The following is a 14,505-nucleotide window of genomic DNA, read 5'->3' as shown; positions in this document are numbered from 1 at the left end:
CCTTCACCTCTTCCTCCTCCTCCTCACCTTCCTCCAACTCCTTTTGAGTTTTCTCCATCTTATTCATCGGCGCTGTAGATTCAGTCTCTGGTGTCCACTCAGTGGCCTCAGGTTGTGGAGTTGTTGTGGTGCTGGAGGAGGTGGTGGAGGCCTTCCTCCTCTTCAGGGTGGAGTTTGGTCTCCCTTTAGGTTTCACCGTCCACGGTCGGCTGCTGATTATTTTTGTCACTGGAAGATAGAGCAGAACATTATTTAGGTTATTTTAATTTAAATCATTCATCCTGATCGATGGCTGGGGTCAGAAGATGAGCCGTTACCATGGAGACCAGATAACACAACACGATCACATCCAGACATAAACCAGACGTTTAATGATGGAGAGGAGGAGCACAAACACTGGAGGATGAGACAGGAGGAGGAGGAGAAAAAGGAGAGGAAGAAGATAAGAAGGAGGAAAGTAACAAAAAGAGGAGAGGGATGAAGAAGGGGAGTTAAAGAAGGAGGAGAACAATAAGAAGAATGAGGTTCAGGAAAAAGTCAGATATATCAGGAGGAGAAGAGAGAGATGGAGGAGGATGAAGAAGAGGAGGCGAAAATGAATTTAGAATGAAGAAGAAGAAGGAGGAGGACTTGCTGAGAGGAGGAGGAGGAAGAAGGAAGACAGGGAAAAGAAGGATAAGGAGTCAAAAACAGATAAGGAGGAGTAGTTTCTCCTTTGAGTCCTGAAGTGAAAGAGTAGAAGAAGAAGAAAACAATGTCCAACATGTCTCAACATGTCTCCACGTCTCCACGTCTCCTCTCCTCTCTGTAGAGAGGGAGGAGTATTAATGTTAATGAGGCTTCTCCTCCTCCTTTAAAGATGAGATGCATTTTATTCTGGACAATGATGGAGGAGGAGGAGGAGGAGTTTACCTGTAGATGCAGTAGAGATACAGCTGGAGTCACAGCAGGAGCACACGGAGTCTGATCCATACAGCTCCACCCACCTGAGCCAAGCAGCAAAGAAGATATTTAAAATATTAAAACTTTATGAACACGCTCCTCCTCCTCCTCCCCCGGCGTGGTCTGGTGGGGGCCGTACCGTCCGGCCTCCGGCTCGTAGTTGCAGGACTTGGTGGTGGTCGTGGGGATGGAGCTGGCCACGGACATGCTGCAGTGCATGAAGAGCTGCAACGGCACAGAGACCGGTCAGAGTCTGAGACCTGGGCTCAAACCAGAGCCCCCTCCCCTCCCTCCCCCTCTCACCTGGCTGCTCTTCCCCATGAACATGAAGGCGTCCACGAAGAACCTCACCACGTTGTTCCTGTACGGGATGAACCTGGAGCGCCCGGCTTTGCTCTCCACCATACATCTAAACGAGACAGAAGATGAACGCCGGCAAAATGAAAGGAAACCTCCAGCCGTTTGCTTTACCCGAGGTTCGCCACGATGGGGAACTGAGGCGTGGAGGCGTGCGACTTTTCAGCGGTAGCGTAGCACGAGAGGATGTAGAGCCTCTGGTTGGGGGGCATGGGCGGGGCCTCGGCCTCGAAGTAAATGGGCTGGCCCAGGACGTACTGATCCGAGGGGGAAAGCCTCTTCCACTGAGCTGAAGGACAGAAGGGAGGAGGGAGGTCAGGCTGCAGAGGGATGTAAACACCATGAGGAGACTCAGCCATAACATTATGTCTGGTCTGGTCTAGGTGGGGGCTACATAAGTCTAGGTAACATTCACATGAATGGATACCAGATCTAGAAGTTTCTCAGCAGAGCACTGAACTGTCACAAGATGGTTAAAATGTTACCGACTCCTCCTGTCAGTGGTCATAATGTTGTGGCTGATCTGTGTATAACCCTTCTCTTTATTGTAGAGTGTGCAGGATGCATTCATGACATAATATGGACAAATTAGATCCTGAGGCACATGATGCTGTTAAATGGGCGTCTGGTCTCTGGATGTTTGTCGTGTAGTTTTTCTTATCGACTCCTCCTGTCGGTGGTCATAATGTTGTGGCTGATCGGTGCAGGTGTCAGTACCGTTTCGTGGCGTCAGAATGAACTTTGCTCTTTTCGTCATTTGCTTGTAAATGTCTCGCATCTGCACCTGGGGGGTGTAGCCGACCTTGTAGGAGTACTGGTACCTGGACAGAGGAGCAGGGTTAACCTGGGTGGGGGCGTGGTGGGGGCGTGGCGGGGGCGTGGCGCAGAAAGAGAACCTCTCACCTGGGGAAGCGACATGAGACGGGGAGGGTGAAGGGCACCGCTCGTCTGATGGGCGCCTGCAGCCCGGGTGGGTCGTACCGAAGCGTGTTGGAGTAGGTCACCATGTTGTCAACCATCTACAAGACATCAGCTGAGCTAAACGCTAACGCTAACACAATGCTACAGTGGTGTTAGCATGTTAGCATGAATTCATTTAAAGTGATCAACTTAGGACTTTTAACATAACACACGTCCCGTCCACATGAATTTGCAACATGCGAAAATCTGACACAAGACCTTAAACGTTTCCCCACATTTCCATTTCTGCGTCGGTCGACAGAACACAACAGTTTGTGTTTCCATTCCCCGAAATGTGCAAAATCTAAACACTGCAATAAAAAATTGGTAATGGAAACACCGACATTTCTAAAAACCTCTCAGCTAAAACATCTCTGCTCTCTCATCAGGAAACACTCTTTTGGCATCTTGACGTGATCACTTCATTTGAAGTCCATCTTCCACAAAGTGAGAATTATGGGATAGATACCACAAAAAAGACGAGACTTTCAAAAGACCTTTCAATGGAAACACGTACAAAGAGAAACTGGACCACTTTCATTTTTCACAGCTTCTGAGACCAGGACTAAACAGCAGACAGCAATGAACCTAAGTTATATTAAGAAAAGAAGGATAGTTTATTAAATGTAGCATTTTCCTAAACTACTTGTTCTTCTTTGAGCTAAAACAAACGGAAAACATCTCAAGCTGTCATTATTTAGAGGTTATCATGCCGTCATCTCACCAGTCCCACTCCAGATCAAACTGGGCTGAATGTATGTGTCCCCCCCCAGCTCACTGTAACCCCTTAAAAAAACAAGACGGCTGAAGGTTCAGGTGTTTCAGGTCATTTCCTCCGAGTGGTTCAGGTTTTTATCAGGAACATCTGTGGGTGGAGGTCACGTGACTAGAGCCTCACACTCACCTGGACCCGGAGGAACCGGTTTTAACCCTCTATGATTCCTCTGGGTGGTTTATGGGACAGCTGATCAGAGCAGGGCTGGTGTCACGGTGTTTTTTTTTAATTCTGATGGTATCACGTTTTTTTTGTTTGTTTGTTTGTTTTTTTCAATTTCATTTCATTTTCTGCTGCTTGAGAGATGAAGTAATGCAAACCCACACTAGTAGTAACACAAGGTCCAGGATCCTTGAACTCACCGCGCGTTCGGTTCCACACGCGTCCAGGTCGTAGTCAAAGTAGACGTGGTCCCAGGTGTATTCGCTGGCACCGCATGTCCCCAGTCTGAGCCAGGACACGGGGTCGCCTGCACCCAGAACGCTCCTCTCCACCTGCACCAGCATCCGGGTCACCTTGCACCAGATCTGCACCGAATCAGGCGACTCGCCGGGCGGACCGGGCTCGGGTTGGACCGGGGCCTGGACCGGGAGCAGGACTCCCCGGACGGCGTCGGGTAGCGGCTCAAGTCCGGAGCCTCTGGCCGGAGAGAAACGCTCCTTCTCCACCAGCGGCTGCTTCGAGTTGACGAACACGGGGAGGCGGAGGTAGGAGGGCGGCGGGGTCGGCGCCCCCCTCCGGTGAACGCTCCTCACCTGCGGGGGGGCCGTTAGATTCAGAGCCGACAGCAGCGGCACCAGGAGGAAGAACACGAGAGAAAACATGTCCACAAGTCTGAGGTGGCTTCACACGCGGAGAGGGTCTCTTTACCTGCGGCCAAATGAAGCACACCTGGATGGATGGAGGCGGGGGGGACGCAGCGCCGCCCACTGGTCATTTCACCGGGAACAACACGAGCTTCTGCTGCAGATTGAACCAACAAACCTGCAGCTGAGCAGAGTCTGTTCTGTTTTCAGTCAGTCCACGTTAAGAAGAGAAGCAGGTCAACTAAAAAAACATCCCTGTTCCAGTTTAAAGAGACAGTAACTCCTCAATAACTGGGCCAGACACAACTTTAATTAATGCAACACACTGAACTAAGCGTCACCTCAACCTGCAGACATATTCATGAAGCTGGAGGATTTAAGAGAGTTTTATTAGAGTTTCTATGCACATACGGTTTATATTAATCAAAAGAGAGAGAGAGAAAACTAGAAACTCCTTTACCTTATCCGCATTTATTATTTAATTTATAATTTAAGTTAGAATTAATTGAGCGACTGATTAGATTAGACTGTAGTTTAGAGACTCCTTTAAATCAAGTTATGACAAAACATTATGACCACCTTCCTAATATCGTGTAGGTCTCCTTTAGGTGACTCATTCAGAGAAGGGACATGGGCCTTGTTACTGGGGGGTCTCTGAGTGAAAGCTTCTCCACAGATACTTGATCAGTTTGGGATCGAGTGAATTTGGAGGCCAGGTCAACACCTTCGTGTTTGTTCTGTGAATACCAGGTCCAGAGGATTCCCAGCAGAACACTGCTTTAGGTTTTAGTGGTGTGAGGGCATGAATAGTTTTATAAATAAAAATAAGAGTAACATCCACATGAATGAATGACAGGTCCAAAAGTTTCCCTGCAGATATTTATCACCTTTATATAAGTGATTATCTGTAGGTAAAGGCTTCTAAATATAAGTATATTCTCCTGTCTTTATAGCCTTATATCTGGACGGTTCATCGAAGTTCTGTAGATGTAATTTATAATTTTTCAACATGAAAAAATGAATTATTTTTAAAGAACGATATTTTTCAAAAAGAAATCCCCCCAAAACATAATTAACAAGAAAAATGTATCAATGTAGTATTGAATGCTGGCATGAAGTCACGTGACCTGGCAACGTGACCCATCCCTCCTAAGACATGAAGACATGAAGACATGAAGTGTAATGTCCCTCAACCTACAGCCTGTTAAATGTCTGCATCCCCGAGGACACGGAACCATTTCATGTCAGGGGTCATAATGTTGTGGCTGATCGGTGTATAACGACTCTGCAGGATGCGTTCAGGTCGTGACACAACATGGATGAACTAGATGTTAATGAAGCTGTTCAATGTTTGTTCCTAAGACTTTTTTAAACATTTAATTCAAACTCTCTGATACAAAGTGGGAGATTATAGAAGTTTATTTCAACACAACTCGGATAAAAACAGTAGAAATGGCATCAGGGAGATGCGGTTACATCCTCCTCGCGTCGGAGTGGTTGCGGTCACCAGGCTGACTGCAGGGAGAGGAGGGCGAGCAGCGTGACCGTCCAGCAGAGGGCGGCCGGGGCTGCAGCCGCCTCGTTGCACAGGTGCGTGTTGCAGCACTCGTTGGTGAAGGTGAAGTTCAGGCCCATTGCGTACTTTTCTCCCGTGACTCCGCACAGCGCGGGCAGGACGCAGCTCTTCTCGTACAGCACCACCCGGAAGTCCCCTGAAAGTTCACCACAAACAGACTCACACCGGCAGCCAGCATCTCTCACTTCTTTTTCTCGCTTTCGGTTCATTTGAATCGCGCTCGGCGGCCCCTCACCTTTCTGGCCCACGGCCCGGCTGGACAGGCACAGCTGCCCCGGGGGGCACTTCATGGGGTACCTGATGCAGTCCAGAGGCGAGATGGCCGGAAACACGCACGTGTAACAGAAGAGGGGAACTGAAGCACAGAGGGATTAGTTGAAACTCAGGAAATAGAAGCTAAAAACTGCCCCTGCAGCTGGATACTTGGCATTATGGAACTGAAATAATAGAAGAGCTGGAATTAATTACAGGATGAATGAAGGAGCATTTCCTCCATAACCATATATCAGTTTACACCCGTGTATCACTGTCTTCATCCTGTGTAGTTCAGGTTTAAGTGCACTCATGTCATTCTGATGCAACATTTCCTCCTGTTGGAGTAATTATTACTATTCTGTATATTGAGCCTCTCATTAACTGTAGTTGTGTTTTCCCAGCTGTACTAATTAGTTCAAATTGATAAAGTCAGTAAATATTTTTGTACCTTTAATATATTTACTCTGATCTGTCTGAACCTTATTCTATTTTGTATTTAACTCGTCTTTTCCTGCAGCTGGAGCTCAGACTTTATTGGTCCACAAGGGAAATTATTTGGTCTAAATACTAAACTAAAACTGCTAGTAAAAAGAAAAACAAGTTAAAAATAAGGAGTCTATTCCAGCTGTCATTGAGCAGAGGCGGGTGGACCCTGGACAGGTCTCCAGTCTGACAGAGTCACCAGTGAACCTAACGAGCGTCTTTGGAGGGTGGGAGGGAACCGGAGAACCTGCAGAGAACCGGCGCAGACACAGGGAGAACATGCAAACCTCACCCAGAACGGATTAGAACCCAGAACCTTCTGGCTGTGAGGCATCAGTAACCACCACAACAATGAGCTGCTTTTAAATAAAACAGAAACAAACTCTCATCTTCTTTTACCTATTTCCGATCATTAATGTTTGAGGCAAAGTGCAAAATATTTTAATTTGCTTCCAAGTTTGACGTTAAATTAAAAAAATATATGTTTTAGTTTTCAACAAAAAAAATGTCTATGATCTACTTTGAATTTTATGGCAGAGACCTTCCTCCTTTTAATTGCATTTTAAATAGAGATTTTTCTGTTTCTTTGTTTTATTGTTTTTATTGTGTTTATTTAATAAGGTGGTTCTAAATAAAGATACTTAAAAATATGCAAGACTGCAAATGAGATTACATGCAATATATATATATATAAATGAATATGAAAAAATATATGCACAGATATCAATTAAAACTACTTAATTTGTCAACATTCATTTTCTTATTTTTCTGCAAATTTGATCTATTTATTAATTTTTTTATGACACTGTTGTGACTCCAGGAACTTTTTCATTATTTTCCTTTTTCTATTATTATTATTTATAATTTTTAATTTTCCACAAAAGAAAATAAAAAACAAAAGAAAAACAATCATTACAAGACAGGACGTAATGTGGGTGTTGGGGGGGTAAAGTTTGCAGATGGTTTTTGCCATCTCTCCATTAACGTAGTTCACTATCGTTGTCATGCTGTGCAGCCAGTCTAGCATCATCACACAAGTCTGTCAGTATTTTCCCTTGAACAGACGAACCGACCAATGAATCCAGACGATAGATTCATTAGATTAATTTCTGGTATTTGTGTTTCAGCAGAAACACTTGTGTTGTGTTGACTTACCCACAGCTGGGAGCAGAGTCAGGAGAAGCAGAGGACAGAGCAGCTTCGACATCACTGTTTCTCACTGTTTTCTATCTGAAGGAGGGAAATCTCTGATCTGTGTCTCTTTCTTGATATTTTCTAGGATAAATCAGCCGTTGTCATGTTGGAGAAAAGAGAAGCGACGACTCCTCGGCCCGGCCCGGCTGCAGACATCTGAAGGTAGAAACCTCTTCTTGTCTCTCTTGATATTCTGGTGATTAAATTCAAGAATCTCCACACCCCACCACTTCTGATTCAATAAGGCCTTTGGCTAAAAAAAAAAAGTCCTGATGTTGCACCAGCTGTGCTCCTGCAGAGAACACAGTTTCATTCAGGTTTAAGGGAGTCAGCAGATCTTTGAGATTTGGATTCACGTCCCTCCTTCAAATACAGTGTTTACTTATTTTTAAAGTATGACACGGGTCCTGTGCCGAGGCAGAGCAGGTTTATTAGATCACGTCCTCTAATGGAAGACGTTGAGTTGTGGTGGGGAGGGCTGTCAAGTGACCTTCAGTCCCATGACCAGAAAACTGCACTAGAGGAAACATCCAAAGATCCACGCATGCAGCTCACGGTTTCAAACTAAACTCAGATTCTTTAGTTTAATACGTAAATCATTTGTTTTCAAAGAGGTCAGATAATCAGATTACTCCGTTTCTGTCTTATCGCACTTTCTTTTTTCTGCTTTGTAATCTTTCTTATTATGGTCACATATAATTGCAGAAGAGATAATTAGATCACATGGAAACATCCCGGTTTCTGCAAAATTAATTTTTAAAAGATCATCACTTTAACTTTTAAGAGATTTATTGGAAGGATGCATTGTTATGACATTATTTAACTAATATCTGCATGAAGACCAGGAGCAGATATCTCAGCACAACAAAGATTTGCAACAAGATTATAAATGTTATTCCCTACACACCGACCCCACGGTTAAAAGTTTTTGCCCCTGAATAAAAATGTTCCACAGAAGTGCTAAAAGTAGACCCTTCACTCATCACTAGAGGAGTTCCCCAGGGCTCCGTCCTGGCTCCACTAATGTTCCTCATTTACCTTCTTCCACTTGACAATATTTTCTGTAAACACAGGGTTTTACACCTATGCAGATGACACAAAGCTCTACTTGTCTGTATAAGACAGAGGTAACTCCGCTGTACTTCCCTCCTCTCAGGTTAAGAATCTCACTCTTTCTTTTTTTTTTAAATCAAATATTTACTGGCATTCATATGTATTTACAAACATAATTTAATCTACATCTGATTTATTTATTTATTTTAATATATACATTATGGATCTGATTCTTTATCAGTTCCTCGTGTCTGGAAGAAGTTGCCGCTGGTGGTTCTATGTAAACAACAGGAATCTTATTGAGTATTTAAACCAGAGATGAGAGCTGGTGTAAGTAAACAAATAGGAACCTGGTCTCTGGATCCTCACTAGCTCTGCTCTGCTGAGACGTGGTGACCAGAGATCGTCAAACTCATGTCTCTCTCAGTATTTGATGCCGTGCATCGTCAACAAATGCTTCACCATGTTGGTGGTGCTGATGCATTTGCTTGAAATTACGACGCTGCATAAGTTGCACATTGTGCTGTTCCAGTCGGTTCTGGGGGAGTGAAGCCTCGTTGGACCGTTTCAGTCTCTTCCTACTTTAGACTCTTCATGCCCTCATGTCGTCATGTGATGTGAACAACATGCTTTGACGTAAAGATTGGGCACAAAAAGAGTTGAAGAGGAATCGATAGGCATGAAGGCTGATGATGTTGATGAACTGAACCAGTTGTTTCTCCAACTATACGAACCCTCCTGTACAGTCAGATCCTCCTCAGCCTCCTCCTCCCTGACCGTCCACCGCAGGTTTCAGAGCTTTCAGTCTCTCAGCTTCACGGCTTTGGATCATTCTCCAACCTGACGTTCTAAACATAGACTCTCTTTAAAACAGCTTTCTTTCTTATCCATGCACTTCTTTTAAATCTGATTTTATAATACTGTATTGTATGTCTTATGTAAGGCGAGTGCTTTGAAAGGGTCCACAAATAAAATGCATCATTATTATTATTATTACGTATCAGTGAGGTGCATCTCTGTGATTCCAAATGACTTTCAAGTCCTAATCAGAGTCCATCTGCTCCATGGATGTGATGAATGCATGGGCGACACCGAGACAGAGAGGGTGAGGACTTTCAAATTCTTCAGGACCTTCGTCAGCTCAGACCTCAGAGACCGTGTTTCCTGGGAAGGACAGGACACACCCTCAACACAAGCTCTTCTGTCTCCTGGCTCCAGAGAGACGCTGCAGGAGAGTGAAATGAAAGACTCCCACGGACCAGATCTGTAGCACGGAGCACGATCCTCAACTCTGGTTTTAAGCTTTGAATTGAACTGTTTTCTCCTGCACATTGTTTTAGTTTATTTATTTCCTGCTTTTAGTCTGAATGTCATTCAGGCATTTCCTCTGCATACGACAATAAACATCTTCAAAGCTTTTCTTCCCATTTTATTGATCTTGAACTCGCCACACATTAAACCTCTACTTACAGCTCTACTGAACGCACACACACACACACACACACACAGAGGAGGTTGGCTTCAGAGCGCCCCCCGCTGGAGGACAGCAGGCATCGCTCTCTGGTCGACCTGCTGGCGCCTCATACGAACCACGGCTGCATCCACCTGAGCTGCCGTCGTCTTCCCGTGCAGGTCGTCCAGCAGCTGCAGACAGACGCGCTGCAGCTTCGCCAGCTCGTCCTCAGAGGACTTCAGACACCGTCTCAGCACCGCGCTGCCCTGAGGGACGGACGCAAAACAGTGACGGGTTAACAGATTATTCATTAAAATGACTCAAAACATCAGTGGGGTTTCACACAAGTCCTGAAAGCAACAGAAACATTAAACTTGTGTATTTATTTCTTCAGATCAGTGAGTCCTTGTGTCCAGTGTGTGAGTCTGTGAGCTCCGTTAGACTAAATGTTTGTGGTAACAGCTGATCAGTGTCTACAGCAGCTTGGAGGAATCTGATCCCATCCCTCAGAACAGAACCAGTTCAGTTCTGACATGTTGGTGGTTTCCTCACATGAAGCCGACCAGACGCTCAAACAGCTTCGTCCACCAGGCAGGAGAGAGCTGGACTCTCTGGAGTCTGAACCCTGTGACCCAGAGAAGGACTGGCCTTTTACACGTGTATATTTATCATAGGAAAAAGTTCTGCTGTCGTTGTTGACTGACTTTTGCACGTTTACACAGACAAACTTGCTGCTGCTGTGTTACATTTATTTTATTTTACTGTTTATGTTAGTGTTAGAAAATGTCTGTCGTTCTCCGTTTACCTCTTCACTGTGGGATATGGAGAAACTTTTTATTTTTTATTCCTTTGTACGTCTGGTACATGTGAAGAACTTGACAATTAAACTGACTTTCCCTTTGAGGTCCGTCCTCAACATTTCTACTGGATGAAGGTCAGGACTTTGACTTGTTCCTGAACATTCATCTGGTTCTTCTGGAGAACCACTGGTGTTCTTGGGCTCCTTGTCTTCCTCCATGACCCAGTTTCTCTTCACATTCAGCTCATGGACTCATGTCCTGACATTTATGACACATGACTCAACGCTTGCTCTGCTCCCAGCGTTTGAGCGGCTGCCATCTGGTCTCAGGTTCCTCTGTCCGGCCGGTGACACCGGGGGGACGAGAGCGACCTGTGTTCCCAATGATAGTCTCTTCCTAAACTCTAAGGCAGTTACAGTAACTTAAGTTTTACACTTGTTGCACATTTTTTACAAATTGTTGTTTACATATTGTTTTTTACAGCAGAACAGGCCCATTAGCACGCAGAAGGTGGTCATAATGTAACGGCTGACTGGTGTGTGTGTGTAAACAGCCCGGATGCTCTGATCACCTGAATGAGATGAGCAGCCTCAGGGAGCTGCGTCCCCGGGTGTCTCTGATAAACCTGCACCAGAGGCCTGTTGAGTTTCTCTCTGGACAGGACGTCCCCGCTGTGCTCTGGACCCTGTGGACAGAATAATAGGAACATCACCACCATCATCACCACCACCATCATCAGCAGCTCGGAGCGTTGTGATGACGTCACACACTGACCTGAGCTCTGTCGTGACTGTGACGGATGGAGTTGATCTCCCTCTGCTTGCGGTACATGGCCTGTCTGGCGGCTGCAGACGTCACAGTCAGATGTTGCTGCAAATAAAATAAATTAATTCAACTAAATACCTAAACTAATAGTTTTACTTCCCGTCTCTTGTGTCACAGCTAATTAATTCACGCAATTAATTCATCATTTTCCATAGCAACCGGTGCAAAGGCTCATGGGTATTGTAGTGCTAATGAGTAACTAGAGGCGTGGGGAGTTTATTGTGGAAGGGCTTCAGTGACCTGCAGAGAGACCGTCTCAGCGACCTTCTTCACCAGGCCGTCGTTAACGGCGCAGTGAGCAGCTTTCTGCCTGACGATGGCGCTGCTCAGCATCTTTCTGTTCTTTCCTCTCAGCTGCTGTGACTGGTTGACGACCACAGACGATGACTCCAGGACCTCTTTACACTCTGCAAGAAGAAGAAGAGGTTTCAACGACAGACAGTCTCTGGTTCTTGTTCATTTTTTTTTCGTGTGCAAATTCTGTAAAGTTTTGCTCATACTATTTTATTTTTTATTTATTTACATCTGCACTTATGTTTTATTTTTATTTCATGTTACTAGAGTCTTATTTCTATTTTACTAGGTTGACTAGGATGAACCGTGTGGCTTCGTGCTGTCCGGGTTCTGTACCTGGTGTGAAGGGGCCACATGGGTCCGTGGTTCTGGTGGAGCTCTGACCTCCAGCAGATCCACTGACAGGAAGCAGGTCCAGGACCCGAGCGCGCTCAGTGGCGCAGTCCAGCAGCTTCCTGCTGCTCTCCCCCAGGACCTGGAGGACACGGACGCACCACCACTTTAACATTTAACCATTAATCAGTTATTCAGCCGAGTTATTCGGTTTTCTAAACTCTTTACTATTGTTTCCTTCTGCCCTAAAATTGGCAAAAATACTGTGAGAGGAAGTGGAGATGTGGCGTCCACATTTATTTACGGTCTGTGGTTTTTACCCGTGTGTCCAAAAAGAACTGAGCTCGTACCAAACACCATTACCCTGCTGGAACAGTTCATTCATTCATTCATTTCTCTTCCTGCACATTTATCCTTCTGTGTGTCTGTAATTCCTCCTGCTACCGCTAGGTGCTGTCCAGGCCGTTTAAAGTGTTGGTGGGGGAGTGAATCACCTGCAGCTGTCCCAGGGTGTCCCTCAGGGCCCCCTCCAGGTCCCGTTTCAGCTCGGCCAGCTCCCTTCTCTCCCACAGCAGCAGGTAATCGGCTCCGTCTCTCTCCTGCAACAGGACGAACCATCGGTTTACTAGATTTTTACTTTTATTTCTATTTGATGTTGAACATGAGTGTGACCATTCCTGATGTGAATGATGGTTGGAGGATGAACAGACCGTCTCAGCGGTGGGGGGCCTCCTGCTCCTCCCCTCCGAGCTCCTCCTGTTGACGGTCAGATTGGCCCCGAGGCCCCGCAGCGTCCTCTCCAGGTGGCCCCGGTCCCTGTGGAGCTTCACGGCCTCCTCGGTCACCCTCCCGGCCTGCCTGCGCAGCCGGCCCTCCACCTCCCGGACCCCCCGCATGTACCGGCCGGCCAGGGCCACGCTGGCCCCCGCGCACTGCTCACGCAGGCTGGTGGCCGGGAACGGGGCCACGGACGTCCCCTGGGAGAATAAAGAGGCTTCAGTCTAGTTCCATCTGTTGGTTAAATACTTTCAACATGTAAATAAAACCAAGAATTGGTTCCAGCTGTGAAAAAAGACTGAGATGAACATTAAAAGTCTGTTAATTTATCCAAAACTATTCAGTTGCGCAGAGGGTGAAAGAAAGATAAAATAAAATAAGGGTCGACCACGGGTTAATGCATCAAAGCCACATGCAAATGAAGCATCTGCGTCTGAGTGGTTGAGGATTAAAAGGAAACAGAATCGTACAAAGACTAATTTAATTATTTAACTATTTGTTTGGGATCATATGGACAAAAACACCCAGAAGAGACTGATTAACACTAAATGGTCAAAATCAAGGCAACAAAGGTGAAAGCACTACACTTCCCATAATGCAGTCTGCAAGTACAGCAAACAGCCAAAACATTAAAACCATAGGAGACTTCTGACGCCCTGAGAAGTCCATTCTCTGATGAATCACCACAAAGGAGACATACGCACTATTTGGATTTCATTTTTATTAAATTGCTCCTCAGATTCGTTTAAAATTCCTGGATTCAAAGTAGGAAACATGACTTCATTAATAATACCTGAGTACAAAGTTGACTGTGTTTTATTCTAAATGAGATTATTTGGGTTCATTCCGGTTTTCCTCACCGTGGCTCCTGTAGTTTGGGGCCTCGTCGGCTTGTTCCTGCTCTCTGCGCATTCCTCCGCTCCGGTCTCCGCGCTCTTCGGGCTGAGGAAACGTCCCGAGGCGCTGCAGCTCCGGGGCCGGCCGCAGGCGGCGGAGCCCCCGGCCCGGGTCTGCCGCACCAGGCGCTCCGCCCGCCGGATGGAGCGCACCGTGCCATCGCGCCAGGACTGCGCTCCGATGGAGACGGAGCCGAGAGGAACCGACTGGACCTGCATCCCTGCAGCTGTTCCCTGACGAAGCCGCTCCGCTTCACCGCTGTCAGACCTCCAGAGTTGAAAAAAAAAAAAAAACTTTTGTGTAAAGCGTCGTCTCCATGTGAACGCTTCCTCTTGCTGCTGATTGGACAGTGACGAAGACATTCAATACATCAGGTGTCATCATCAGTCACACCGAGTTTAAAACATATTCCAGGAAACAAACCATGACACACTCCTACAACATCGCTGTTTATTGTATTGTTTTGTTTAGTTTCTAGAAAACTAAAAACTAAAAAAGTAGTTTCTCCTGCATAAAAAAAAAACAACAGGATGAAAGAACTACAACTCCCAGAGTGCTTTTCTGTGTTTCCTCCAATCAGAGTACCGTCACTTTAAAGCCAAACTGTGATGAAACGAACTGTGATAACGTATGGAAAGAAGAACACGTCCTGCAGTTCAACTCCACTAATTATTTAATTATTTTCCTCAGCAACAGGTGCAAAGGCTCATGGGTATTGTAGTGAT

At 45.8% G+C, this 14,505-nt stretch overlaps 3 protein-coding genes across 3 annotated transcripts; all 3 read right to left on the bottom strand.

The window, feature by feature from the left end:
• Positions 1 to 13: 13 nt before the first annotated feature.
• zp3d.2 (zona pellucida glycoprotein 3d tandem duplicate 2) lies at positions 14 to 4,053 on the bottom strand (the record flags this gene model as incomplete). The annotated part of the gene is made up of 8 exons (XM_047599112.1): positions 3,397 to 4,053; positions 2,203 to 2,318; positions 2,017 to 2,120; positions 1,414 to 1,588; positions 1,246 to 1,351; positions 1,082 to 1,167; positions 913 to 986; positions 14 to 228 (listed from the first exon to the last, which is right to left on the bottom strand). Coding segments are annotated over exons 1-8 (1,338 nt in total), but the record flags the coding sequence as incomplete, so codon positions are not given.
• Positions 4,054 to 5,244: 1,191 nt separating this feature from the next.
• Positions 5,245 to 7,558, bottom strand: LOC125016439 (protein Bouncer-like). Its single transcript, XM_047598937.1, has 3 exons — positions 7,310 to 7,558; positions 5,652 to 5,771; positions 5,245 to 5,552 (listed from the first exon to the last, which is right to left on the bottom strand). The coding sequence occupies exons 1-3, from the start codon at positions 7,359 to 7,361 to the stop codon at positions 5,344 to 5,346; spliced, it is 381 nt and encodes a 126-aa protein (XP_047454893.1). The 5' UTR covers positions 7,362 to 7,558; the 3' UTR covers positions 5,245 to 5,343.
• A 993-nt stretch (positions 7,559 to 8,551) lies between these two features.
• ccdc105 (coiled-coil domain containing 105) lies at positions 8,552 to 14,420 on the bottom strand. The gene is made up of 8 exons (XM_047599376.1): positions 13,744 to 14,420; positions 12,817 to 13,083; positions 12,601 to 12,705; positions 12,110 to 12,248; positions 11,720 to 11,886; positions 11,429 to 11,524; positions 11,226 to 11,339; positions 8,552 to 10,120 (listed from the first exon to the last, which is right to left on the bottom strand). The coding sequence occupies exons 1-8, from the start codon at positions 14,140 to 14,142 to the stop codon at positions 9,923 to 9,925; spliced, it is 1,485 nt and encodes a 494-aa protein (XP_047455332.1). The 5' UTR covers positions 14,143 to 14,420; the 3' UTR covers positions 8,552 to 9,922.
• Between the last annotated feature and the right edge of the window lie 85 nt (positions 14,421 to 14,505).

The sequence above is a fragment of the Mugil cephalus genome, chromosome 11, assembly GCF_022458985.1.
Source record: "Mugil cephalus isolate CIBA_MC_2020 chromosome 11, CIBA_Mcephalus_1.1, whole genome shotgun sequence".
NCBI lineage: Eukaryota > Metazoa > Chordata > Actinopteri > Mugiliformes > Mugilidae > Mugil > Mugil cephalus.
Note: the sequence above shows the minus strand (reverse complement) of the source record. Positions and strands in the feature narration are given on the sequence as shown.